The sequence below is a fragment of the Zonotrichia albicollis genome, chromosome 1 (genome assembly GCF_047830755.1).
Source record: "Zonotrichia albicollis isolate bZonAlb1 chromosome 1, bZonAlb1.hap1, whole genome shotgun sequence".
NCBI lineage: Eukaryota > Metazoa > Chordata > Aves > Passeriformes > Passerellidae > Zonotrichia > Zonotrichia albicollis.
In genome coordinates, this window is record NC_133819.1 from 44,163,547 (window position 1) to 44,191,168 (window position 27,622).

General features: G+C 44.1%; 1 protein-coding gene across 7 annotated transcripts in view; it reads left to right on the forward strand.

Annotated features, from left to right (window-relative positions):
- The window catches only part of TMEM108 (transmembrane protein 108), a 161,742-nt gene that overhangs the window by 128,521 nt on the left and 5,599 nt on the right, over positions 1–27,622 (forward strand). For 6 of the 7 annotated variants that reach the window (XM_005481012.4, XM_026799487.2, XM_014274914.3 and 3 more), the window contains one exon: positions 21,944–23,056. In XM_005481012.4, coding sequence (XP_005481069.1) covers positions 21,944–23,056 — 1,113 coding nt within the window. Of the gene's footprint in view, positions 1–15,529; positions 15,965–21,943; positions 23,057–27,622 lie in introns of those variants that run through there. The other variant, XM_005481013.4, reaches the window with a different exon arrangement.

The following is a 27,622-nucleotide window of genomic DNA, read 5'->3' on the forward strand; positions in this document are numbered from 1 at the left end:
CTACATTATAGTCACTTACCATCATACAAATTGTGTTCTTCCATGGCTCTAAATGTTAAAGGACACCTTTTTACCCTATTTGAAAGGAGGGGGAGAGCTGAAAACACATGTATTAGCAAAATTGCTGTCATTTATTTCATCACATCAAGGCTGAAATAACCAATCCATTATAAGGGAGGTAATACATCATACATTATCTGCTGCTTGCTATTGCAAGCCACTGGCTCAGCACATACAGACTTATGGATTTGGTACGTGGAAAACTGTAATGAATGGGCAGTTGTGATGAGCAAAATTAATGCTAATATTTACTGCTCTACACAATTGCGATATATCAACAGCTTCCCCCTCCCTTCCTGTTTGCCTCCCTCTGCACATGCAGGAAGATGTTCCAGCTATTTAATTTCCATCTCAGCTATCATGCAGTAGCAAGGATGTCAGCAGGGGCTCCAACCCTTTAGAGGACAGAAATGGAGCAGAGGCCTCAGGGGTGTTGGTTTGCCATGCCACTGTCACCTCCTCTTTGGCTGCCATTGTGCCTGTGTGTGAAAAGAAGCTCCGGAAAGATGCTGCCTGCAAAGCTCTCTCTCCACAAAATAGTTCAATCCGCAAAATGCTCTGGATCAGCTGAAAGATGTCTGGCTATGCAAAGCAACAGTGAAGTTCAGCATCAAATGTTTTGAACTACTGTAACAACATAATACCTTATAGTGGTGCATTTATATTATACTTCTTATTTTTGTATCTAGAAAGACATAAAAAAGTATGTATGATAGCTAGGTAGCTAGATATAGACAGACAGACAGACAGACAGACAGACAGATAGATAGATAGATAGATAGATAGACAGACAGACAAATAGATCTGTTTTTATATTCTTACAAAGCCACAAGGTTGCAACACCCCATAATAAGACCCTGTATTTAAGCCCCTGCTCTGTTGATGGCAGGGTCAGAGTGGGGCATAATCAGGCTGTATCAGCTGTGTCCTGCCCCACTTTGAATGGAAAGAGGACAGGACACCATGGGGACACAGCAGGCTCTGTCCTTGCCCCCCAGGAACTGTGGACACCCCTTCTGTAGCTTCATCAAAAGCTTTGGCACCTCCTGGAAAGGCAGGGATGAGCTGAGCAGCATGACTGATGTCAAGACTTGGGTGACCTTCCATGTGTTCCCTGATGTTCTTTGCATGCAGCCTTGAGGTTCCTTTTGAAGTCAAGCAGAAACATCCACATGTCCAAGCCTGGCTCTTCACAGCCGCCTGTCTATCGATGGAACAGGGCGTGCTTGAGGCTTGGTGCTCATAGTTTCTGGACTCATTAACTACATGTTCAGGAAGTGGATCCATAAAATTCATTAACCCTGGATGAGGCATCAGTGCTCCCCATGGTGCAGACATCAGCCCTGTACTCTTATTTTTGCAGTATGGACAGCAAGAGGACCCTCCATGATTCGTTCTGGCCAGAACACAGCTATTCCACATGCACATCCCAGGCAGCTGAGCCTGTGCTAAATCACCTGCCCTTTGGAAAGGCAAGGAAAAACACCGGCTCACCTGACCACCAATGTAACTTGTTTCACATGCAGTACAACAAAATCATTGCTACAATTACAGTGTACCATTATTTGCAGTGTCTGAAATGTTTTTCTAATAAAATTTTTACTGTTTTCCTCACTGCTGAGTTGCAGTTGGTTTATAACTACCACTATCTTATTATTTTTAAATAAGAATGCTGTATTCTCACTGAAAGGCTGAGTGGCAAATCTCCTATTAATTTGTCTCTCCACCTTTCAGCATTTCCATGTCACCCACTTTAGCTAAATGGGAGTTGTGTGATGCACCTTGGGGAGCAAATCCCCATAAACATGCAAACACTGTAACCTATTTACTTCTAAAGAGGAACATCTGCACTATTACGCTTGTTTTCTAAAACAACCAGAAGATAACGGGTCCAGATTTGCCCTCAGCTCTGTTTCTGTAGCCCTGTGATTTCAGTGCATTGCAGGTGCTTCATGGATGGGCAGATCTTTGTGTCTTGTTTTGCCCTGATCGTTGTCAGAGCACCAGGGTGAGATGAACCTGATGGGAGGCCTGGTGGCACAGGTGGACTGTGCAGGCTTTTTGTCTTAGAAGCATGAAGCAAAAATGCTTCATGAGCAAGTCGCACCCAGAGCAAGTAGCTGGGTCCTCAAGAAATAGATGTATTTTGCCCACAGCACTTGCCCTTCATCACTATTAAAAACGTATTTCAGCATCTCAGTGACCCTTTCTTCTGGTGATCAAGATATGGGCATTTGTGTGTCAGTATTTCTGTATTTGCCAGGAGAGCTTGAGAAGGAGCAAAACAAGTCATTCATGGCTCACTAGAGCAGTGAGTGGTTGCAGCTTTTGACAGCGTGACACCTGAGTAATAAGATGTTTTCACATGGTGGCCCCGCGTGATGTCCTCAGCGTCTCCATGCTGTACTAGAGATTCCCTGTCCCAGGGAATGACATGTGAAACAGGGCAGCTACATGGTGTTTCATAACCACTGCCTTTGGCTAAGGATGTGCAGTTAGGCTAGTCAGAAGGTTTTCAAGTGCAAATAATTTTTAGCTAAAAAGGGACTAGAGGTAAACCAGCTGCCTTTTTTTTTTTTTTTTTGTATTTGTCTGTGTATCTCACATGCAAGAAAACAAGTTGGTTTGTAAGCACCCAATTCAAATTCCTCCTTGAACCCTCCAATATGAGCATTTGGAGCTGTGGGGTTTATTCCAGTGGCTCAGACTTCAAAAAATCTCATTTGATCCTATCAAAACTGCAGAAGGCAAACAAGTGTTTTTTGGAGAATGACTGGATGATTACAATGTCCCTGGGATGCCTCACATGGAGCAGGCTCCCCATCCTCATCTGTGTCTCTCTGTGAAAGGCATAAATACATCAGCTTATGCTAAAACCCCTGGACAGGCTTTGTGAGCGTGGTTCTGGCTGTGGTCTGGGCTTCAAGGTTCAGCTTGAAAGATGGGGTTGCCAAAGCAGGTCGTGAGCAGGGATCTGGGGGAAGTCTTACACGCGTTCCCGATAGTCATCATGGCAGGGTTCCTCTCTGTAAGACATAAGGAACAGATTAAAATTTCCCTAAACAGCCTATGATTATCTGATGCTAAGAGCAAAAATGTCTCTTCTAGGAAAGAAGAAAACCACAGTCCCACTCAGGAGCGTGTGGGCTCTTCCAAGGCTAATTTATGATGGAGGTGTGGGAATTGTAAATTACTTCTGTGGAAATGAAACCGCTATTACTACTTACTATTGGTTTCTTTTTCCAGGCTCTTCCCCAGTTTTCACTTATTCGTAATTTTCTCAAGAAAGTTCCTTGAGGGGTAGCAATGTCCCTCTCAGGCTTCGCTCAGTCTAAAGGTGAATATTTTGAGAACTCTCAGCAAAATCAGGCTGGCTGTTTTTATGATATGTGAGCATGAAGAGAAACCAGCTATTCCTATTTGTTCCGGTTGCAGCTTCTCTGACCTCATAACTTAAGAAGACCTGACACTAGGAAATTTGAACCCAGCTTGTTTTATAGACCTCGGTGATGAAGGAGAAAACAGTTCATGTCTGAAGAAAATCAATTCAGTATTTCTGGAGTTGGGAGCAATTAGAATTGAAGGCCAAATTTTGCTTTGAAGTACTGCAGCACAGCCCTCCTGAATGCCAGTCCGGGGGCAGAGCTCATCCTGGCACAGTTTGTACATATTGATGAAGAATTTAATTTTTCCTAGAATGTTAAGCAGTGGTTGAAGGGAGAAGTGTCAGATTTATTCTGCATGAAACACTCAGTTCCAGCTCTGATGCCAAACTCTGGGCCAAAGTATAAATAATGTTCATTCAGCAAGAAGTAAATATCTCAGCTATGTCAATGGGAGGTCTGTGCAATGATCAGAAAGAGGATTTTGCCAGATACAAGCAATTAGCTTTTTCAGATAACATTATTTATCCTGAACATAGTTCTTACATCCAGTATTGCTTGGTAAGAAAATATGCCATCTTCCATTCTTACTTTATTCTGTTCCCTTTTTCCTTCCTCCGTCTTCCTCCCTGTCTTGGGTATCTCCTTTGTTCTTCCTTCTTCCTTTCCTTCCTTAGAGCAATTCTCTAAGGCTGCTATCTGCAGAGGTTTCCCTAAAGTCTTATCCATTCCAGGGAGCAGTAAAGAATTAATGCTGGAATTTAAGTGTCCTTTTGGGGCTTTGACTAGACACATTGGTCAAGTAGAGAGAGACAAACTTTCCATTTTTACAAACCCAGAACACAGGTATGGATAACATTTCATCAAAATATTGAGGAATTGATCACATAAATCCACTGAGTAAATTTGAATCAGCCTTTGACTTGGGTTTTTCATTGGGTTAATTTTGTTGCTTCTGTCAAGCTGAGCACTTGTGTGAAATTCCACATTATATTCCACCAGATCTGCCCCCTTCATCTTCAAATAAGCTTCTTGACCTAAGAAAAAACACTATAGACTGCAAATCGTTAAAGGGAACAGACATACTAAAACCCCTTAAACCCAGAACGTATTTACAGAAAGTGAATTTTTCCAGCTCCTGCCTTTATTGAATCGTCACCTGCTGTATCAGGCAAACTGCAAATGAGCAGCTGTTATGAAATCAAGTCTTCCTACTCCTAAACCATTGAAAGACACCTCCACAAGTGACGCAGCTGTCCTTTGACATCTCATGACAAAAATCTCTGCTTAGTGTGACAGAGGTGTCCCTGCAAGTCCAGCTGAGGTCAATTTGTCAGCTAGGGCTCTGTTCCACCCAGTTCAAAAGAATTCTGTCTCTTGTGGTTTGGAGGCAGAGCACTCCATTCTCACACCTCAGCTGAGCATCAGCTGTCATGACATATATTTGGGGTTAAGCAAATGGTGTATCTTTATTTTGCACTAGGAGGCATCCTTTTAAATTGATTTTATATTCATGCCATGTATACGTGGTTGAAGATTTTGCCATATGTAGAGATAATGCCTCCAGATGAGTAATTTTGCTCAGGGACTGTAATAGAGACTCACAAGGAGACTCAAATGCCTGGATATTTACTCCTCTCTTATTGGAGATGATGCTGTGGGGACATTTCAGACCCACCTCAGAATGTTCCATCTGATGCATAGTACTGCCTTCCTTGGGCAGCCTGTCAGTAGCTTTTTCTAACTTCCAACAAATGAAAGACCTTGATATGTATACTGGAAAAGGAGGTAAAACCTAAACCACAATAGATTGCATTATTTCCTGATTTGACTTTTGATAAAAATATGACCAAAATATAAGAATGAAATATAAATGTATGTGTTAATTATAACAAACACTGGTATGCCCAGACTTATTCCCTCACAACTGCTGCTATAACATACCTGTGCCTGTGGATGCACAGGAGGGGCAGAGAGAATCTTCAGCATAATTGTACACACATCACAAAAAGATGTGTAAATAAAAACATCCCACAAGGTGCCTGCTAGGAATGGATTTGCATGGCTGCCACCAGCAGCTCCTAGTCTCTGCAGGGTGAGTTTGATCATATTCATGCCTGTGAACAAATGAATGAATGAATGAGTGAATGAATGGGTGAGTAATTATTTTTTAAACAGAAATTACAATCGGTTTTTTTGTCCTACCATCTAAAAATATTATTCCCTTTCTGCCATCTGCTTGTGTCCTCCCTTTCCTTTCTTCTCCCTTGCAATCAGCTCATTTGTTTGAGGCTAGTGGCAGCACTGGCTCAGGAGGGAGGTGTAGGGAGAAGCATGCGCTGATGCGATCCTGTTAATGGACTGTGCCACCAAGATTAGAGTGGAGCTCTGGAGGGGTCAGTCTGCACTGCTGGCTCTCAGGGTGGTAATGACAGAGTGCTCTTGGCCCTGCAGCTGTGCAGACACAGAGCCAGCCCCTGGATGGCACAAGCTTGGCAGAGCTCTTTGGGTTTCAGTAGGGCCAGATGTCTCACACGAGCTCAGGGTCAGGTCTGTGCTGCACTACAGAGCCTGCAAGAGAGTTGATATGTGTGTTGCCTGGGCCAGGAACTGAAAATGAAGGGTTAGGTGGGACCTGCTCATCCCACGGGTCCTGCTGCTGGGAAAGCCAAATGAACTACTTCCATCCATCCATGCATCCATCCATCCATCCATCCATCCATCCATCCATCCATCCATCCATCCATCCATCCATCCATCCATGTGGCTGGAGAGCTCTGTTCCACCAGCTCTTTACCTCCACTTCTTGTGAATAATTAACAACCTCTAGAGTTAGACAGCCTTCATAGAATCACACAGGAGAAGTTTTAGCCTGCTTTAGAGGAAGATCTGAATTTTCATTAAAACTTAAAGGATTTTAAAGAATAATTTCTGCTGCAACCTGCTGTTTTCATCCCTGCTAAGCTTTCCCCATGACTTTGTCCCATGTGGGCTGCAAGGGAGCAAGCAGGAAAGCCCTGATGCAATGTGCAACTGGCACCAGAGCTTGTGATGCCCTCCCTTTCTCAGCAGACAGTTGTTTTGGAGCCACGAAGGGAGCAAGATTTAAAATGTTTCCCTTTCAAGCAGCAGTGAAGCACAGCAGCTCTCTGCAAAGTGACTCAGCCTGCCCTTGGGCACATCTCTTTTGCTGCCATTCCAGAAACGATGCAGCAGAGCTCTCCAGCTGCCTCCTCTCCCCATCCTCCCCATCCCTGTGCTACACTCACATCAAGGTCCATCTCAGGCAGCAAGATAGAGCTGTTCAGATAATTCAGTGGTATGCAGAGAGTTCTCTTATATCAGAAGGGTTTTGTTGAGGGAGGCTGTGCTCCTCCTGTGCCTCCAGAGGTGCTGTATAGGTGACTGGCCAGTAAAGAATCAGCTAAAATCTCCTGCTCAGACAAAAGGTTGGTGCCAAATATTTTGCTTTCCAGTAACACCATATAAAAAAATCTCTCTTTTGTTTTCAGGAATAATTTTTAAACTAGCTTGTAAGAATTGTTGTCATATTCCCCTTTTAATCATGCTCTGCCAAGAGCAGCTGCACCTGAGGTGAAGGGGTGTTTGTGTCCAGCTGCTCCCAAGACCCCAGTGAGTGAGCAGAGACAGCACTGCCTCTGTTTCAGTTCAGGGTTGGGCCTTGCATGGCTCCCTCTGCTCCTCTCTTCTGGAAATATCACCTCTGGACTGACTCCAAACCTGAAGTGTTTTAGCCCTGTTAAATAATTATTGTGACAGTTATATGTCTCCTGAAACCACAGGCTTATTAGGGAACCATAATTTTGGTCTGTGCCTTAGGTACATTCTTCCCTTTTACCCTGCTTTCAGTCCTTTCTAAACTATTCCACATACATTTTTAACATGTGCCAAAGATTTCATAGACATAGGAAGAGAGGGAAAGTTTGGAAACAGCATTGGATAAGTTAGGTAATATGATGTAATTTCAGGGAATAAGTCTGGATATTTTTTTCCTCCTGCATGGTATGTGCCACGTAGCTTGGAAGATCAGTTATTGCCTTGGACACGTGCATGGTAGCTTGATGATTTTTCAAGGGACATGCTGAAAAAATGGAGTTAGCCAAGCCTGAATCCAGTGCAAAGAGTTACACAGCCTTTGAGCTTCAATTAGTAACTAAACTCAAAGATGAATCTGACTGTGGAAATTAAAAATATGTCAGAAAAAAAGCCTGTAAAGCACCCAAGGTGCTGCTGATAAATATGGAACATTTGTGTCTTACAAAATGTATTTTTTCATAATTGCCAGTATATGGATTTGCACTGTTCAAAGCCCAAACAGTGAATGTTCTGTGATGGATGCACAATAAAACAGGACTAATTGGAAGCATTAATTTAGGCAGAGGCAGGAGTTGACACAGAGCTCTGAGTAAGAGATGCTTTCTATTACCATAGCAAGTACAAAGCGGTTGCCTGTAATTTGCAAGTTCAAATCACACCACCTTCTTCACAAACAAATCATTGCAAACTGTTGCTGTGTCATTTTTTCCTCTTTCTGTTTTATTACATGTCTGATAAGTATCTTGGACCCAAGGTCATCTTCAGGAAATAGTTGTAATGCAGTAGCAATGTTGCTGTAGGTGCTGCTGTGTTTCTGGCAATGCAATTGACAGTGAGTGAGCATGCAGGAGCAGCTCCCAGCAGGGACACTTCTGAATAAATATACACCAAAGAAGCACAGAGGAATGGGAGAGTAATAAAGAGCTGTATTCTGTACATTCCCCCCAAAACCTTTTCTTTAGGCCTGTAAGAGCAGAGGTGCATGTCAAATTTGCTGCTCCCCCTGCTTTATCTGCCTGCTCCCACCCCAGTCCCAGTTCAGTAAAGTGTGACCATGTGTGACACTTTTGCCACGTGGGTGATGCCACCAACATCAGATGGAAGCAGCTGTCGCTCCAGTGCCTTTCACAAGAAGTCAGATTCTGATTGCATGAAGATAAAACCTTAGGCAGGTTTCTGATTATCTTAGGGATATCAGCCACTGACCCTGGCTGATGCCAGATCACTTGTTTTCAGCCACTATATACAAGTTACTGCTTGTGAGTAACCTTGGGCTGAGCAGCTGTTTTACACATCTTATTTAAATCCTTTATTTGACTGAAGCATTGATTTCCAGCAAACAAGGTAAAGGGGGAAATTAAGCACTGAAGCGCCCAATCAAGGTTGTGCTAAACTATCAGGATGGCTTCAGATGGTCCACCCAGCACCCAGCTCTGAAGAGAGCAAGAGATGAGCCTTTCCACCCCTTTGACTACTTCTTGCAATTCTTAATTGCCCTTAATCTTCATATTATTTCTTACTCCTAATTTGGTCACTGGTCTTCAACTCCCAGCTTTATTTTACTTCTTCAGGTCCATTTACTGTTTCCTCTGTTCTCCTCTGAGAGTCATTTGTATGTTGAATAATCTTCCTAATTCTATGAGAGCTGTCCTGGATTTACACTGCTGCAGCAGAAGCCACCATCAGTCCCAGGGGACTGTTCCTGACACTGCTCTCTATGGTCCTGGAATTGGTACCTCAAGCAAGCCTTCTGTTATTTATATTTCCATCCAGTCCTTTGAACCCATACTGCACAGAGCTGAAACTCTGCACTTAAAATTATGTCCTTTACATAATGCTTCTTGATATTCCTTCCTCTTGGTGCCCTGACCTTGGCTGAGGCTATTGCATTCTCTTAGCCACAGTAGTTAATGCTAATGCAAGGACTAATGCTCCCCTGCAGCTTTGAAGCTGATGTGCCACTCTTAGTGCTCTGTCTCCAAACAGAATTGCATCCTGATACTGCACTTTACTGTGAGAGTGATTTTGCTGTTCGGGTACAATGACAGCTGAGAATGCTTCAAAAGAGAGAGAGGGGAAAAATGTAATAAGGCAAAATTGTGACAAGACACTTTTGTCAGTGTTATCGTTGCATTTTATGGGAATGTAACATCTGACTGCCACACAGCTCTTCCAGCATCTGTCTGGTGAGGACTCAGAGTGATGTTTAATTGTAGTTCATTCAAAGTGCTTGAACAGAAAGTTCTTTGTTTGTCAACAGCTCCACTGCGCCCTAGTTTCAAGATTATGTTTTGCATATTAATAAATTAAGTCCAGACCAAGGAAAGCCTGGAAAAGAGCATGTAGGCAGTAAAAACATGTTATTATCTATTTCAGAGATGAATTTGTCTTTCCAAACACACCTCTGGGTATGTTTGCACTTGCACTGTTTCTAAGGAAACAACTCACAGCTGTGTTGGAAGTTTGTTGCCAATGCACCAGCAAATCTCAAGCCCTCTCTGAGGCCCAAGCAGTCACACATATTAAGGGCAGTGCAGTGAAGCCAGGTGCTAACACTGGGGTAGGCACTGACACTACCAGAAATCGAATGTCCCTGTTCCTTGGCTGGCATTTTTGCATTCCCACCAGAAGAATAAATCGATAGCCTTCAAGAGCAGAGAGCTGGGTCACGGGGCAGAGGCACATCTCCCTGCAAAGCACTGGGACAAGCACCTCAGCACTTGGCTCCTGCAGTGCTATCCCGGTGTGGGGCACCCATGTAGTGTAAAGGCAGAGGTGTCTGAGCACTTGGTGCTCTCGGTACCAGCCAGGGTTGCTGCTCAGCCCTGCACAGCCACCCTGCTCTTGGAGGGGAGGTGGGGCAGGGGCCACACAGGCAAACAGCCGCCCTCTATTTTGCCTTCTGATGCCAGGTCATATCAGCAATAGCTGAAAAATAAGCACTGTGCTTGGAACTATGTTATAGCCTGACTGAAATGAAATGAGGCTCCCAGGGAAGTTTCTGGAGGGGGAAGGAGAGAGATAAGATGTCCACGTCATATCACCAACAACATAACTGGTATTAGCTAAACAGAAGTCAAGGATGAATGAGCATTGGGGCTGAGCTAACTTTCACATCAAGAGAAGATCCCTGAAGGGCTGTGTGCTGACAGGGCAACATGGAAAAGCTGGTACACTTAATCCCTTCACAAGGGCTGCTCTGTGAATAATCAGAAGTTGTTAGGGTTGTCAGTCCAATTTCCTTCCAAAATAAAATTAAGTGTGGTGGTGATGACATATCAGAAATGGGTAAAGTAAATTCTTTCCTGAATGTAAAGAGAGGCAAGTTTAACCAGAAAGGAGAGACAAATAAAATATCTTACCTGTAAAGTACTGTGTGAATAAGGCTGTAGTAGGGGGCCTGCACATTATTATTGCTGTAGTTCCAAACAGTTATTCTGTGTTGATGGTGTCAGGTGCCAGCCCATCATGCGTAAGGCAGGGTGACTTAATCCACTATGAATTCTTAAATCATTGAAGGTAAATGATGCTTCAGATATTCAATATATTCCTGTGGAAGGACAAGACCAACACATGTTCAAAATTGCATTCCAAAGCAGCACACATGTAGTTGGTAGTGGATCTTTTATTTCTTTTTAATGCAAATGAGGATGTAAAAAGAGGCCATCCACACAGAGAAGTGAAACATTTTACTTTGTTGTGTAACTGCATTCATGCTGAATTGCAAATACAAATTGTAAAGTGAATGAACTGCAGAATTGATAGAGCAGATTTTTATAAAGTGCGATCCTCTTCCTAACTTCACATGTATTTCCATTTACATTACTCATCCCCTGACTAATCAAATACTTTGTGTCATTGTGTCATCTCACCCTTCTGTTCCTTGTGTATGATATTGAGTATCTCCACCTCTTGAATCAAATTCAGAAGCAATAATACTGAGTGAAATACAAGCAGTGGAGTCCTGCTCTCATTAGCAGAAATTATATCCAGCTCCTGCTGTGACCTTACTTATAAGTACATACAATTTACTACACCAGCTTGAACCATCATTCCTTCCAGACCAATACCCAGCTCCAAAGCATGGCAAAAAATCCATATCTCAATACCTGTGCAATCTTGCAATTCACCTAATGGAGCAAAACCCCCATTCTTCATCTCTGCAGCCAGCAGCTGATGTTCTCAAGAAGGGAATTTGATCTTCCCCTTTTATCTTTGTATGTCCTAATGCAACATGCTCCTCTGACATTCTGGAGTTCCAGGCATGCACCTCTGGTGTTTTGCTGTGCAGGGGTTTTGCTGACCCCTCCAGCCACAAGCAGAGCTCCTTGGAGAGTAGCTCACAGAGCATCCCTGTAGCTTAGTGTGGATGGACCATGATGAACATCTAGATTATTCTGAAATCAGCTGTAGCTGAAGCCAGGTTCAATTCAAGACTGCAAAGAGGTAATACAAATTTTTGTCCCAGAAGCCAAAGGAAAGCTGTCTCTAGTCTGTAGGAAGGACATGTAGAAATGAAAAGTAAGAGCTCACTTCTTTCCCTAGCAACCTTACATCCACTCCAGAGGCCTTGCTAGCCTGCATAATCCAGTAGATAATAAAATCAGATAATAAAAACAGCACATTACAGCCCTTCTGGCTGATTTATGTGCAACCTTACATCCTTGTGCTGTTCTCACAGGAGAAAATCTGGACATGGAAACGTTCACTCCCTATTATATGCCAAGTCCATCTTGGGAGTAATTTCCATTTACATCTGACCTTTTGTATCCCCAAACCAGTCCCCAGTCCCCCATACCAGAAATGCTGACTCCCTTGATCCTGACCTGGTTTGCTTTTCACCTGCCCAGACGATAACCTGGGACTATAAATAATTTGCCCAATCCTCCCGTCCCCTGCCCATTTACTCACTCCGAGGCAGTGTCCCTTTTCCTTCAACTGAAAATGGTCAAAAAAATCAGAATAAAGCTTTCCTGCAGGTAAATATAGTAATTACTTTCTAATTTTGTCTTACCTGCTCATATAACAAATCAGTGCAAGCTCCTCATTACCAGCTCTCATTGGAGATCAAGCACAAGGATAACCAGGCACTTGGAAGTAATAATGTGTTTGAAGGGGGGCATAAGTAATAAATCATCCAAATTACTTTCAGTGAGCAGATGAAATGACAGAAATACCTTCAGGGTTTATAGGAGGTAGTCAGCCTGTGCATTACTACAGCCTTCCTCCTGGCTGCAATATCACGGTTTCTGTACCTGCACCTGGAGAATTTAAGCACAGCTTTTGCAGGCAGAGGAGAAGAAGGTCTGCGCTGTCAAAGCAGAGTATACACAAGTGGGGTGCTCTGCTCTGCCTCACCAGTTGTCATACAGTGTGTTACAATATTTGAAATCAGGAGAGAGTAGGAAAAATAAACATAGGGTGGATAGAAGATAGATAGACAGGGTCTTTTCCTTTAAATGTTTCCTTCGAAAAGACAAGTTGAAATTACTGTGCTGTAATGAAAGAGTAACTTGAGTCCAGAAAAAGCATCCTTGATTGATAGATAAGTCAGTGTAAATTACTTAGAGCTGGAGGTTTAGTCCTGAAGAAATTAGTTTTGGAAAAGATATATCATCTGGTGCTGGAATCAAATGCCTTGGACTTGGTTGCCTCCAACAGCAAGTGGAAGGATTTTGAAGGGTGTGCAGCAGGCACAAGAGCTGTGTGGTTTTGGAAAAAGGTTTATGCATGAAGAAGTGGCTCCTACTTCCTCATGCTACCCACCACTTTCCAGTTCAGCAGGCACCAGACATCTTGCCTTGCAGGGGCCAGGAGCAGCTGATCTGTAGTGTGCTGTTTCTTTGGGAGGCAGCAGCTCTAGTTTCAGCTGAATTAGTGTTTGCCCGCTTACACTCTAATATGTGAAAGAAAAATGCTTCCTAATGCATCACCATGTAAAAGCTGTCAGGCCCTGTTCTAGTCCACTCTTTATGCCAATGTTGTGTTGCTCTCTAGAGCTTGTTGTTCACTTGGTGTTCTGTAAAAGCTGGTTCTGAATGTCCAAAGCAGTGGGATTTCATCTCATGGAAAGTATCTACAGGGGCTTCATTTCACCTTTTCAAACATCACTTCTATTTATCCCTTTATGGTTTGCTTTATAATGATGCAGTCAAAATAGGTAGAGGGATATGAGGTGGGATTTCTCTCATCTAGTTTTCATCACCTGAAGGATGAAGGATCAAGTTAAAACTCATCATCCTCAATGTGACCTCTTTTTCTAATGCAGGAGAGGTGCCTCTCTGAGGTACTAGCCAGCCTCTGGATGGAGTGAATTGCCTGCCAGAGCCACCTTCGACCAAGCACATAACTTTTACATATGTGAAGTTACTCACTGTTTGGGGAGCTTTCAGAAATCTTTTTAGGATGGCTTCGAATCCTCCTATTCCCTTTCTTATCAGTGCTTGGGAAATAGACACCCTGGCTTGAGTTAGCATCAGTGACACCAACTACCTCCTCTCTTTGGCAAGGTCCTATTTTAAGCTGTTCATCAGAGGCCACAGCTATTTGTGTCATTGTCAAAACTCTTCAAAAGGTCCAGTGACATTGATGGTAGGTCTCTTAGAAGCCAAAGGTTCTGCAGTAACATAAATAGGATCAGCAGCACTAAGTGCAGGTGAAAGAAAAGCCAGCTGCACATCCTTTCTGTCTCCCTTGGCAACAGCATCCTGCCAACAAAAACTGCTGCCAAGTCAAGGCTGGGGAGGAAGGGATGTGCATTTGCAAAGCTGGGGCTGGACAAGCTTTGTGTGAGGGGGGAGCTGTCAGACCAAAGAATGTTCATGTGCTTTTAAAAATATTTTTGGCTTGTTCCAGGTGCAGGGAATGCACTGAGCCTCTGTCCTTATGAAGAGTTTTCATCTGAAATTCCAAACAACAGTCTTTGCAGTTTTGAATTGTACATTTCCATCCATGACAGCAGTCAGGGAAGAAATCTGTGGTGAATTACTACTTACAGATGTGGCAAATCCCCCAGTAAAGGTTAAAATACGTGGCGTGGTTCTCTTGTTAGCCAGCTGCAGCTTTGTGCTAAATCATTGTTTCAACAGCAAGCTCTTAATCAGCCACGAGTTCTAGAAACTGCTAAACAAGCTGATATTTTTAAGGACCTTTTCTTTTTTATAAGGCACTAAATATCTTTATTTAGAAAAACCTTCAGACTGGAAACAGTAAGGGCGAAAAGTGAACTGCAAATGGCAGGGAGAAAAGGAGCATCATCACAAAAACACAGAAATGCAAAACCTAAGATTATTATTTGTACTCTGTTTTTCCACATAATTAATGAAATTATCAGACCTGTGAAGACAGAGCTTGTGTAACTGTGGGTGAAATATGCTTGTGATATATGCACCTGCCTACTCTCCTGATAGGGACTTTTGTCCCCAAAAATCAGCACTGGCATCACTGTCAGTGTCCCCATAGCTGCGAGTGCTGCCACATCTCAAATCTACTGTCACAACACCACTTCTTACAGATTTGGCCACAGCATCAAGAAAGAAGTCTGGTGGCAACATACTTATTTCCAAGGCCTGGAAAAAAATTAGGATGTTCTCACCTGGTATGGTAAGAGAGAAGAAAGAACTGGCTTTTCTCTTTAGCAGAGTATTAGGGATTTGTTTTGTGAGGAGCCCATGTAACACACTGCTTGGGCTATTGCAGCACCCTTGGGTGCTGCAGGAACTCTGAGTCAAAACTCTCAAGAAGCCCCCAACTTGTTGCTCTCTTAATATTTTCCTGTGCCTTTTGAGGGATTGGTATTTTGCTGCCCAGGACACTTTTTGTGCTCTCTGGGCAGCATGTTTTTCCGGACAGCCAGCTGTGCCAAAGAGACAGAGAGAAACTAAAAAAAATAAAATAGAAGAAATGGAAGAAGGGAGGCAGGATTATGAGTTCAGTAGTCACAGGATCTGTGAAATTCTTTATGGTTATGAGAATTGCCCATTCACCACTGAGGAGTGAAGAAATAAAATACAGAGTGAGCATTTTGATGCCAGGGAAGGAGAAGGAGAGAGAGTGATCACTATTTCATTCCCTGTATTTTCCTCTGACAGGAATATTAATATCATTAGAGATAATTGAATAAGTGGAAAGTCTGGTGGAGGTGCAGAAGCAGGAGACAGATCTGTAAAATCTATCCACACACAAAAAGCTAAGCACTGCTCTGGAGGGAGGGCACTCTGCCTTGGAATAGGGACTGAACAGCCTCACAAGGGCATGCAGCTGGGCTGCTTGTTGCTGTTTTGTTCCCAGAAAACAAGAACTGCCAGCAATCCTCTGGCATCTGAATAGGCTCGTGTCAGACAAACTGTATCTGGAGTTGATGGGAAACCAAGCTGGAATACCAAGCAGCCCTTGGATGTGCTGGCAGAGAGGGGATGGCTCAGTGAGTGATCTTGCCTTGCAGTTGCAGAGGTGCTCCATAAAGGAGTGAGCCCTCTTGCTGCACAGCCTGCAAGACACGCCTGCCGGGGCTGTCCCTGTCCTCATTCCTTCAAACCACTTCCAACAATAACAGCAACTCCTGCGTGCAACTGCCTCATTAGAGAGATGTATTTTTCCTTTTTCCACTGAGAGATGAAGCTTCCAAATCCTTGTGATGTGAGCAGGTGAGGATGTCTGCTGACAAGTCCAAATGATATTTTCAGGTAAGTGCTTACCTTGAACGAGCAGCTAGAGTCAGGCTCTTTCTTTTTATTTCCCCCCTTCTCAGTGATTACTGTTGCCCTGATTGTCAGTAAGCCTTTTCACAAGCTTGAACAGCTCCAATATCTGTATGTATTTAGCTGAGTAGGGGATCTAAATAATTTCTAAAGCACCTATTCCTGTAGTCTCTGTGAGTCTCTAGTGCAGTGTTAGAATGAATTAGGAACTGCTTGCTTTGTGACTACACGACACTCTTCTTTTTGTAGCACCTATTGTTTAACTCTCTGGAGGGCCAGAAATTAATTTTGATTCACAGGCTCACTCTCTCAGAGTCTGTGGTGTAAGTGCATTTTAAAGCAGTAATAGTGGTCTGCAATGTTTTTGTATCTTTAAAGGACCATAACTTCTTGCCACATGAAAACCGTAACTGCTGTTACTGTTGTTGCACAGGGAGTGTCAGCAAGAGCTGCTTAATTTGTGTTTGTACATGTGATTTCCAGAGCTTCTGCTGATGCTGTTTAATGTTACTGTAAATAGAGCTGTTACTCTGTGTGTCTCATTCCCTGCGTTTTACCAAATGCTTGGGTGCTGAATTTCAGGTTGATCACTCATCTAATACCAGGGAAAACAGATAATAACTTGTAAGTTAATATCTGGGATTTCTGGCATGACAGATAGACTTTCAGAGAAGAGAAATTTTCTATGCAGAGTAACCTACTTTTTTTCCCCTCAGTTCTGCAACCAATCACAGAGATTAAATTTGCTTAACTCTTTGTTTGTACAAAGGCTGCTTTATTGTGAGTGCAAATCGTATTGCTTAGACAGACCACAAAGAAATGACCGTAACAGAAGTAATAATACACACTTTGTACACAGTTTCCACCTATTAAAGATTCATTTTGCTCCCTATAACATTTTAGGCTTGTTGAGGCACACATGAGAAGTTATTAATGTCGAGAAGAAAGCTTTTGTTGCAAAAAAGCTTTTGTTGTTGTTGTTGCTGTTTGAAGAGGGTTTGCACAATCTTCTCTCGCTGTTACTTAGTCAAGACAGGAGCACAGAGAAGCTTCAGCCTCCCTCACTGTGGCCATGTGCACCCAAGCCCTGGTCTGTAGATAATGGCTCCTTTGTAGGACAGCTCCCGTTGCTTTCCTTGCCCACGGCAGTCTGAAATAATGAGTCCAGCAGTAGGTCTCTGCACAAAAAGCTCTTCCTGACTTCCTAGAGCAAAAATGTTTGCCAACTACTGCTTAGGCAGGCGCTGTTTGTCTTGCTGCAAGGTCCGAGGTAGCAGGAGAGGCCAGAAGGGGTCAAACACCAGACTGAACTCGTTGTGCATTTTCATTTGCTGTAGAAAATGTAAATGTGCAGCTCAAAAGTTTCCACTGTATCTCTGGCAATTAGGACTCGATCCAAAGCTCACTAAAGTCATTGGGAGCCTTTCCACAGGCTTTAGAACAGGAGTTACATAAGTTTGTGCTGTTTAAAGGGGGTGCCCCAGGGAGGCTGAACGCATGAGCTGACTCGACAGCCACATGCCTGCTCTGCCATGTCATGCAGAAAGGCTGTTCTCAAAGTGCCCATGAAGGGTCCCGTGCAGCACCAGGCAGCGTTAACTCCTGAGTGAAAAAACCTTCTAATGCTGTCCTGGGCCAGGCCACTGGCTCCTCATGGAGCGCCCCAAAGCCCGGAGATAAAACAAACACAAGCTGCTGAGGCCTGAATTGCTTATTTTTTCTGTTAAGGAGGGTCACAGTTCTGTCACTTGTGTGCAAATAAAAGCGTCACAAGGAAGTTTCCAAGTGGTAGAACCCTGAGGATTTCATAGTCTAGGAAGTGAAATACTCCTAACCCCAGACTTTTCTGAGACTCATTGAAGACGTAAACCATAGTCTTTTAAAACATTGCTGTAAAGGAATTCCTTCATTTCCTTCATATACACAACTATACACACCATTTCCAGGCTCCTCATGTGAGTGTACAGTGGGGAGAAGCACTGCAGAGGATCCTGTGGAGATTTGAACCATTGCACCGTGTTGTCAGGAAGTTTTTATGGCTAAATGCACATCCACACCCTCTGTGTACCTTCTGCTGTCACTCTGCTGCATTTCATCCTTGAGTTAATTCATTTTGTACCTAATATGCCCTTCCTGGTGCACTGTGCACGAGGCAAGACCACAGTTCACACCACAGAGATGTCAGGTCAATCAGCCTTCTTATTAGGGTTGAATGGATTTAATGTAGCCATAAAATAAGGTTCCAAAAGCATGAATTTGACACAAATCATTTAAAACACAAACCAGTTTGGTCTGTTCTGACCTTGTGCTCCTGTACCTTAGAAACAGCCCCTTATGAAAAAAGTTAATGGCGTGAGCTGACCTTTGAAAATATTATTATTTGCTATAATGTGCTTGCATCAGTCTGTATTACTGTTGTGCCAGCAGATCATAAGGACTTACAGTCCTTACTCCAAAGGGCTCATACTCTAAGTAAAATCAGCTCCAAGAGCTTTAGGCAGCCAAAATGAATGCAAAGACTGAAGAACTGCACTTTGAACATTTGCTATCTCACGTGGAATATCAAAGTTTGGCAAGGAGAACTTGATAGCAGCCAGAAGGCTTCCTTTCACTGGTAGGAGAATTGAAGGTAAGCTGAAGCACCAGGGGACAGCTGGCATTGTACCCACCAGGGTGCTCCACTTAGTATGGGTGCATTTGTGAAGCACAGACAGAGGGACAAAAAGGAAGGAATGTCACAGGTGCTGGAAAAGTCCATTTCTGGGACAAATGCCTCCTGTGCCTGAGTACAGAAATTTAGAATATCATTTTCTCAGGCTTAAGTCAAAGTTGCCAATAAGGGCAGTCCAGTATCAGGGAATTCAGTAAGAACCCCACTTTGTAAGACTTTGCCTGTCCTTAATGATAGAAAAGTAAGTGGGAGCTCTAGGCAATCACTGCAAATCCAGACAGAGCATGCTTGGGTGATGATGCAGAGCATCTAAAAATACCATTTCCAGCTTTACTTTTGCTTTCCAGCAAATTAATTCTACTTAGCAGGGCCAACAAAACCCACTGTGAAGTCCTTATCATCAGCTGTTCCTCTCTAAATATACAGCACTGGCTATTTTTACAATTATCTGCTAAGCTGAATATTTTTCCAGTAGTTAGGGGTACACATTAGCTCTGGTGGTTACTGAAGGAATTACTGTGGGCCATCCAACCAGCAGAAAAAAATGTCCTAAAAAGTTACAGCTTTTAGGGCCACAGTGGCTCTGCAGCGGCTTTTAAAGCAAGAGTGGCAGATGAGTAAAACCTGACTGCCACAACCTGGGATGGCCAAATGTCATGGGAGTTATTGTTTATTGTCAGATAAATTACTGATGTATTATTTCCTATAAATATTTATTCATACTTTACAAGCCACCTAAAGGTATGAGCTAAATGCATCTGGTTTCCCATGCCTGATGTGTGGTGACCTGCTACCACAACAGAGAGACTCTCTGCTGCCCCAGAGAGACTATAAATGTTTATAGGGGCAAGCCTCAGATTTATCAGTATTTCAAGATGTGGAGATGGGTATTAGGTGGGTTTTCAGCAAAAATCAGGGTTTCTAACCCCAGGGCATGATATGTAGAAGAGCTGACAAGTTCTTTATTCTTTCAGGAATATCCTGGACAAAAACATTGATCCAATGGTGTTGGGGGTTTTGTGTGTGTGAGGTGTGAGAGAAGAAAGAACACACAAAGAACATCCAAAAATTTTAATCGTCATTACAATCATCATAATCTAGTATCTCATAATATCTGCCAATGTACTTTATCTTGTGTGCTCAGAACAGCAGGCTCAAAGTTTCCTGTACCATTATCTCCACACACCAAATCCAAAGTAAATCGTCATCCTTTCCTCTTTGAATTTGTTCTGTGGCAGCAACTTGTCTTGGCATGAAATATTAGCCATATGGACACTAGAATATCTGCTTTGACCTTGACCTCAGAATAAGCACTGCCAAATATGTGAGGATAACTCCTGCCTTTTATTTCCAAGAGTGATGCTCCATGAGTACAGCCCGATCTGCTCTCCTGGTTGCATCTCAGTGTAGAGAATTAATGGGTTTTAATTTGGATAGGTGCTCTGCTAAGAGCATATTGTCTGTGGCTGGCTAGGAACTGGGAAGCAGTATCCCAGATGATGGTTTATTTGGCAGAGATATTTATTCCAGAAGTTAAAAAAAAAGAAAGCTAATTTTAGCATCAAGCAGTGGAAAGTGTACTACTTGTAATTGGCTCTCACCATGTTATTTAGTCAGTGTTTTCATCTTCTGGATACTCTTCCAAGTAACAGGAGTCTGCTGGGGGCAAGATGAGCTGAATTTTTTTGATTGCAGAGCTCTGTGCTTCTCTGGTTCAGAAATGATGGGTAGTGATCGCAGTAGAACATTTAGCTGGGTAAGAGGAACAGATACTGCTCCTTTGGTGAGTTTTTGCTGCATGTGTTGCAATGATCATGCATGGGTGTGAATGATATTTAGGATTCAGAATAAACTCATTTCATCACCTTTGCATTTGCTCAACATGAAACAGAATCAAGGCCAGCAGACTCCTAATCAGAGATCTTCTTTCATTTTCCCAAGTCCCTGTCTTCCTTTGGCCCATAACAGACACTCCCAAAGACTGTAGAACTAAATGGCATAACCAGGCTCATGGAGAAAGCTGGCCAACTAGGAAGGGTAGAGCAGGGGGCAGGAAGGCATTCCATAGTCCTGGCTGGAAGTTGATCATCACCCAGTTTGGAGTCCTGCAGTTTTGGCGAACTCATCTCCCTGATTTGTTAAGACTATGACAACATTTTTCACCTCAACGCTGCTGGTTGAAATCCACCCTAGCACAGTGCTAATGGTGCCATCTGATGATGCTCAGTGGACTGTGCAAAATGGATTTATTCCATGTGCTTCCTGGTGGGCAGAGATCCACATTACACTCGACAGCTTCAACATATGGAAATGGTGACATGTGATTGATGTGGTCCCTGCAGGTCACACTAACTCAGGGCGTATTAGCCCTGCATCCCAGGGAGGCTTATGCTACTGCAGCTGCCCACCTCCATTATCTGAACTAGGAATAAATGAAAGAATTGATGTTCCCAGCAGTGTGGATCTGGCGCCTCATGAAATTATATGCAGCACTGAGGGAGGTGGGAGGCAAAATGCACACAATTCGACTCCACAGCACATGTGAGCAGAGAACATGTTACAACCAAACTTTGGTTATGGGTGCGAAGGGCAGTTGTCTTAGATCACAATAATCACAATGTTTTTTGAAATGGGTGGGATAGCTGTGTTTTCTTGTTAGTTTTTGACATTTGGAGTGACTAGATTTTCCGAAGTCACTAAGTAAAGCACAGCATGTATAATAACCCAGGTAGCCCTCTCATCAGACATCCCTTCTTGACCTAATTTTCAGCAAGGCCTAAGCAGCTGCTCTTTCAAAAAACAGATTGCTTAATGGCAGCCAAAACTGGAGGCAGCCAAATTTAGGATTTTGCGGCCAAAGGAGTGAGCAGACTAAGGTTTCCTATAATGATATGGACATTCATCTGGACACCTCCTGGCCACGATGAAAATGAGGACGTCTGTTGTTTCTGCCCCTGAAATGTAGGATGCTTTTTAGCTTCTACAGGGAAATCATCTGCCTATGGCATTTTAAAGCTTCACATGAGTCAATACTGCAAGGTCCTCTCTTTTCTTGCAACAGAAATTCCCTGTAATCTTTCTCATCGCTCTCATGACCATGGGGTCACCAACAGCTCCTGCAGATTTCTTTTTCTTCCTACTTTCACAGAGAACCAGACAAAGCTGGATGCTAACTCTTCTGTCCTTCTGCAGAACATGGAAGGTATTCCTTCCTGCCAGACACACAAGCCATGCTGTCCACATCAACCCCTTCCTCCCCAGTATCTCACCTTCTTTTTGTGTTTTTTCCTCAGGTGTTCTACTGATCTTGGCACTGACAGAAGAGCTGGTGTTTTCTGTTCAGGTACTGTCTCCCACTGTCTCCTCCTCTCAGGGCTTCCCGATGAACACTACAACTGTCACAGCCATGGGAACAACACCTCACCACAAAGACCACCCCACAGCAGAGCCCCTTCCCACGTCTGCTCAAGCCATGTCCCACCCCATCAGCCTGGTGGAGAAAGGCCCTTCCACCGGGCAGGAGCGAGAGAGTGGCCCTCGCATCGGTGAGAAGGAAACTTACCATTTGTACAACCAGAGTGCTTTGTACTCAGGACAGTCTCGCCCCAAGGGGAAAATATTCCAGGTTTTCAAAGGCAACTTCTCAGAGTCGACAGAGCCTTACCTAAAGACAACCCTGCACTCTCCCTTCCCTACCCTGAGGAGCCCTTTCACAGATCACCCGTTTCAGTCCCAGACCACAGCATCCAGCGATCCAAATGGAATGGGGCTGGCAAGAACTACACACTCAGACCCTTCTCCCCACCGCAACTCCTCGGGAAGCCTTAGGGAAGCAGAGCAAGGGGATGGGACCGAGGTAGCAGTGCAGGAGGCAGATTTTGCCACCACAACTGCTGGACCATCAACTGATCCTGAAGCAGTGTCGGTGCCTTTTAAACCCACCCACTATGGCATGTGGGATATGCTGAGCAAAAACAACTCTTGGGTAACCTTGAATCTCAGTACAAATGTCCCTGTGTTTGCTGGCTCTGGATCTGCTACAGCAGCAGCTGGTCACTCGGTTCAGACCAGTTTTGACATCAGCATCTCATCCTCGGCAGCGGGAGATGCCGAGGGACTGACTCCGACGCAGCACGGCACGGTGACCAATTCCACGTCACCAGGCAGTGCTCTCTCCTCAGTGCCTGCCACCAGGTTGTCCAGCCCCACCTCCACAGCTGGCTCCACCGCCACCGGGAACTTCCTGAACAGACTGGTTCCTGCCGGGACCTGGAAACCAGGTGTGCAAGGAAACATCTCCCATGTCACCGAGGGCGACAAACCCCAGCACAGAGCAACCATCTGTCTCAGCAAGATGGACATTGCCTGGATCATTCTGGCTATCAGCGTCCCTATATCCTCATGTTGTAAGTTAATTGGCACTTTATTTTGCTTTCTCTTTCCTTAATATTCAGATTTCGGCCCACAATTCAAGGACTAGCTGGATACATAACAGAAGCAGGTCAGCTTGGCATGGATGAGATGTACAGGCATCACATTCACTCACCAAAGTGTTCAACTTCAAAATGCAGGACTAAAATGTTACATTCAAAGCATCCTCACTCTATTGCCATTAAAAATCTTATGGGGTAACTCTCCACTTGAGGGTGTAACACTAGCCTGAACAACTCTAGAATATAAGGCAGCTTTACTCCAAAGTGTTTAAGACAATGATCAAAAACTTGATCAAAGACAGTGATTCTTTTAGACAGCAATTCTTTTATCTAGGAACTAGTATTTGCTGCCCTGAAATTGGAGTTAGAAAGCCCACTGCTAACCCAAAGGATTAATAACATCTGTAATGATTAATTATTCAGGAAACACCTGTTTTCCAGTGCAATAAAATATTTTATTGCAGGTAGTGCATGAGCTATCTGATTTTAAAATCTGATAACCAAAGTACTGGTTTCCTCAATTTTAATTCCAATTTACAGTTGCCAAGGGAAGAGAAAGAAACCTTGGCCTTCAGACACCTGGAGTCAGCCACCTGCAGGACCAGGGCAGGTTGGGTTTCCAGAGCTGGCTCAGGGTCTTGTTGTTTGATTCAATTACAAAAAACACATGGGAAATTATGAGCAAGCTTATGAGTGCTTGCCAGGATGTCCTGTGCCTAGCTGGGTTGTATCAGCTTGGTGGGACAATATATTCTCGCTGTCATGGGGTGTGATTATTCTGAACTGTCTGGAGTGAAACAAAACCAAACTTTTCCCAGCCTTTGCTGCCTGAGGATATGTGAAGGGGTAGTAGCCAACAACACTGAGTATTAATGCTGTAATGTACAGCTGTGAGCTGTACTGAGGACAAGGCTAGATGACCTACCTGAGCCAGTCTCACACACAGCTTACTCCAGCCAAACAGGACAGTGCTGCTCTCTCCTGCTCTTTCTGATGTGCAGGCACCTGATCCTGCCCCTCTTCTTCTGCCTGGGCCTGACTTTTCACCTCCCCAAGACACTTTCAGATTGTTAAAGTGGCCAAAAAATATTCACTTTGCTCATTGGTACTTTCTGTTCACCCAGTGAGCTAAATCAGCTCCCCACAGAGTCAGATGAGCATGAGACCCAGAAAGGATGAGGGTGCAGGAGTGCAGCCATACTAATGAGGGGACCATACTAATCCTTTCAGCAGCTGCAAATTATTGGATTGGGTCAGCATATTTGTTAGAGTCACACCTCTGGGACCATCAATTCTGCTACTGCCAACGTGGTTAAAACCACAAGTGAGAACAAAGCTTAAAGGCTAAAAGATGCTTCAAAGAGAAAGCAAAGCAGAATTTGTACGTACATTTCTGGGCAAGATGGGGAGGAGAAACTGGCACTTAGCAATCATGTGGTTGGAAGCATCAATATTTGATGATTTGATGAACTATGCCTTGTCTGTCCATCAGTAGAACTAAAGGATCAAATAAATTCTTCCAAGAATTATGTTTTGGGCCAATATCCAGAAAAAAAGCTGAGCTGGATAGAAAACATCTAAATACAAAATAAGAAGTGTAAAACCATAAAACACAAGCATGTATAGCCAGTGGGTAAACTGGTCTGTGTGTGCAGAGTGCCATATATGAGCTGAATAACAGTAACAATAACAATAGTAATAATGAGAAGTTTGATAGCAGGAGTGCTAACCCACTGTTCATTAAATAGAGGTGTTAGCACTTTTCTTGTTTTCATTCGTGCCATATGTTCATGTGACTGCCTTATTCATAAGCTACATAAAAAAAAAAAAGTTAAATGCTGTTTTGAAAGTTATCTGTATCAGCTCTAATACAACTGAGTGAGCTCTAATACAACTGAGTGCTTAAATAATTCAGGTATTTAAGTCCTGCTCTCAAGACCAGATTCCTGAGGATGGCCTTCATTGGGACTCCCCTTTTAAAATCCGGGGATCCTGGGATGTATTTCAGAGCTGAAACGAACGGCAGGCAGGCATTTAAATGGTATTTTTGGGGGTGATCTGGCTTTAGATCTAGAAAATCGATTCCATCCCGACGTCTGGCTGTCTAAAGCGCGCCGCACGCCGGAGGGACGCTGTGCTGTGAGCGCGGCGCGAAGGGGACTGTCGCCACCTCCCGGGCACAGGCGGGGACAGCCGGCCCGCGCTGGCACACGCTCCTCTCCTCTGGCATACGGCGGGCTGATGCCGGGAGAAGGATGAGGAGCAGATATTTGGGGTTCATTTCATCTTCAAACAGCGAAGAAGTTTTCCAAGAGAGGCTCGCTGGGTTGTTGTAGGATTGAGAAAAAAAATAATGTCGTGCTCCCGCCTTGGGATGCTGAAAGGCTATAGAGGCACAATCCTGTGCTGTGAAATAGCTGAGCTGCCTTAGGAGAGATCAAGCCGCAGGGGAAGTCACTGAGGACCCCTTACAGCTGTGGGCTGGTGGCTCTGCGCTCAGGCTGGCACCTTCAGCACCAGGCAGAGAGACAGCCTCAAGGCAGGGAAGTTAGCCACACACCCTGGAAAAACAGGGAAAGAGGTGAGGAGAGGCAACCCCGAGCCTGTGCATGAGGGTGCAGAGCTGCAGGAATCCAATTAACTCAGCTCCCTTGTCCTGCTAATGAGGGGTGCCCGGAGCCGAGCCAGCTCGCTGACCTCCTGTTTCCCAGAGCCTTTGAAGAGATGTGCAGCAACCAGAGCATCTCTCCTCTGCCAGAAGCCCTTGTGTCTTCCCATATAATCTCTCCTCTGTGTGAGGAGTTACAAGGAGGCTGGAAAAGCTTTCTTTGGAGGGCTTCTGGGCACAGCTTGTGCTACCCAAAAGTCCTTGGAAGGGAAAACATATCACGATACTGCAAAGATGTCTCTGTCCCTCTCTGACCCCAACACACTGCTTGCTGTCACTGCTTGCTGTCACACATCTAGTGACAGGCACCTGATACATGAAAACCTCTGGGCATTTGAGCTTCTATAGCAGGGGAAGTGACTTGCTAGAGAGCAACCACAGGAGCCTTTGGCTCCTCAGCCCCACTGGAGGAAGTGCTTGGGATGCAGCACTTCCCCTCACAGAGGACAGACCCTGCTGGGGTTTCCTTGCTGGCCCATCCCTGCTGTGGGGATTTGCACCAAAGGGCAGGAAGCAGCAGAGTGTTTGTTCAGCAGCACTGTGCCCTGACATCTGAGCCCCACTGGGGACTGGCAGGTCCCACCAGCTGTGCTGTGGCACAGCTGAGGGGCTGGAACACACGCCTGGAGATCTGTGCCTCAAGAACTCCCCTGCTTAAAAAAGAGCTGGGATTTAGCCTCCCACCCTTACAATTAATACTTCTGTACAGATGCACAGATTTCTGAGTCCCACTGAAATCCCTGAAACTGCTAGCTAGAAGAATGATGCTTTGAGTAGGAATGCACAAGCCATGTCTGCTGCATGAACCTAGGGAAATCATTTCACCTTTTGGCAGCTCAGTTTCATGGTATAAATAATGACAGTAATGTTGCTAATTCCATGGGAGGGCTGCAAAAACGAAGGATTCTGTATCATTCCCTTTCCCAGAAAAGCAAAATCATATACAACAGTGATGTCATTATTTTCTTCATGCCACAGTTTGAGCTGGGTTTGCAGTGTCCTTCAGGCAGCCTTGAACATTTTTGTGCACGTTCTGTTGTACATGTGTAGGTGCCTCTCTCTGCAATGCAGAACAAGAACAATATGAGCTCATTTTAAAACTCACTGTTCCAGTCCTTGGGCTCCTGGTTCTTGCGTCACTGGAACTACAGGATGACACAATAAAATGTGGGAGAACAGGAACTTGCAAATCAGATGCACAGGAGTCAATTTATCCAGTCAGTTCTGCTGACACAGGAGAACATGAGAGGAAGGCTGAGCCTCTCAGCACAGGCATCAGCAGAACTCAGAGAATATGTGAAGAATTGCCTTGGGCCCAACCTCGCTTAGCTCACATTTCATGCACTGGAATGCTTTCCAAAATTACCTCACTCACCTTCTCCATCACAAAACCTGTGCCTGCTTTCCAGTCTGAAGTGAGAGAGATCCCAAGCCCTGAGCCTGATCCCCAGGTGTGAACTCAGGCTGAGCTGGAGTGACTCCTGTCTCCAGATGCAGTCAATAACCAAATCCATCCTGATACCTTTATCACAGCCAAGTATGTGCTGCTACATATAGGAAACCAGGGAAATAGAAAAAAATAAATAAAAAGCATTTTTAGTCATTAAGAGAAGTGTTCTTTAAACTTAGTTTATGTTGTGATCTGCAGGCATAGGAAGAAGTAAATGAAGATCCTTCGCCCTGAATATTGCATGATTTTTAAGTGCTTACAATTTCAGGTCTGTTAACACTGTGTTTTGTGTGGGGGCTGGAAAGTGGGGGAAGGGAGCATGCAGCTGTGTAAGACTGGTAAAATATTTTAGTGAGTTGAAGGGAAAGACTGTCAGAAAACTGTAGGGAATTGGTATGATCTCGTTACACTGCATTAATGA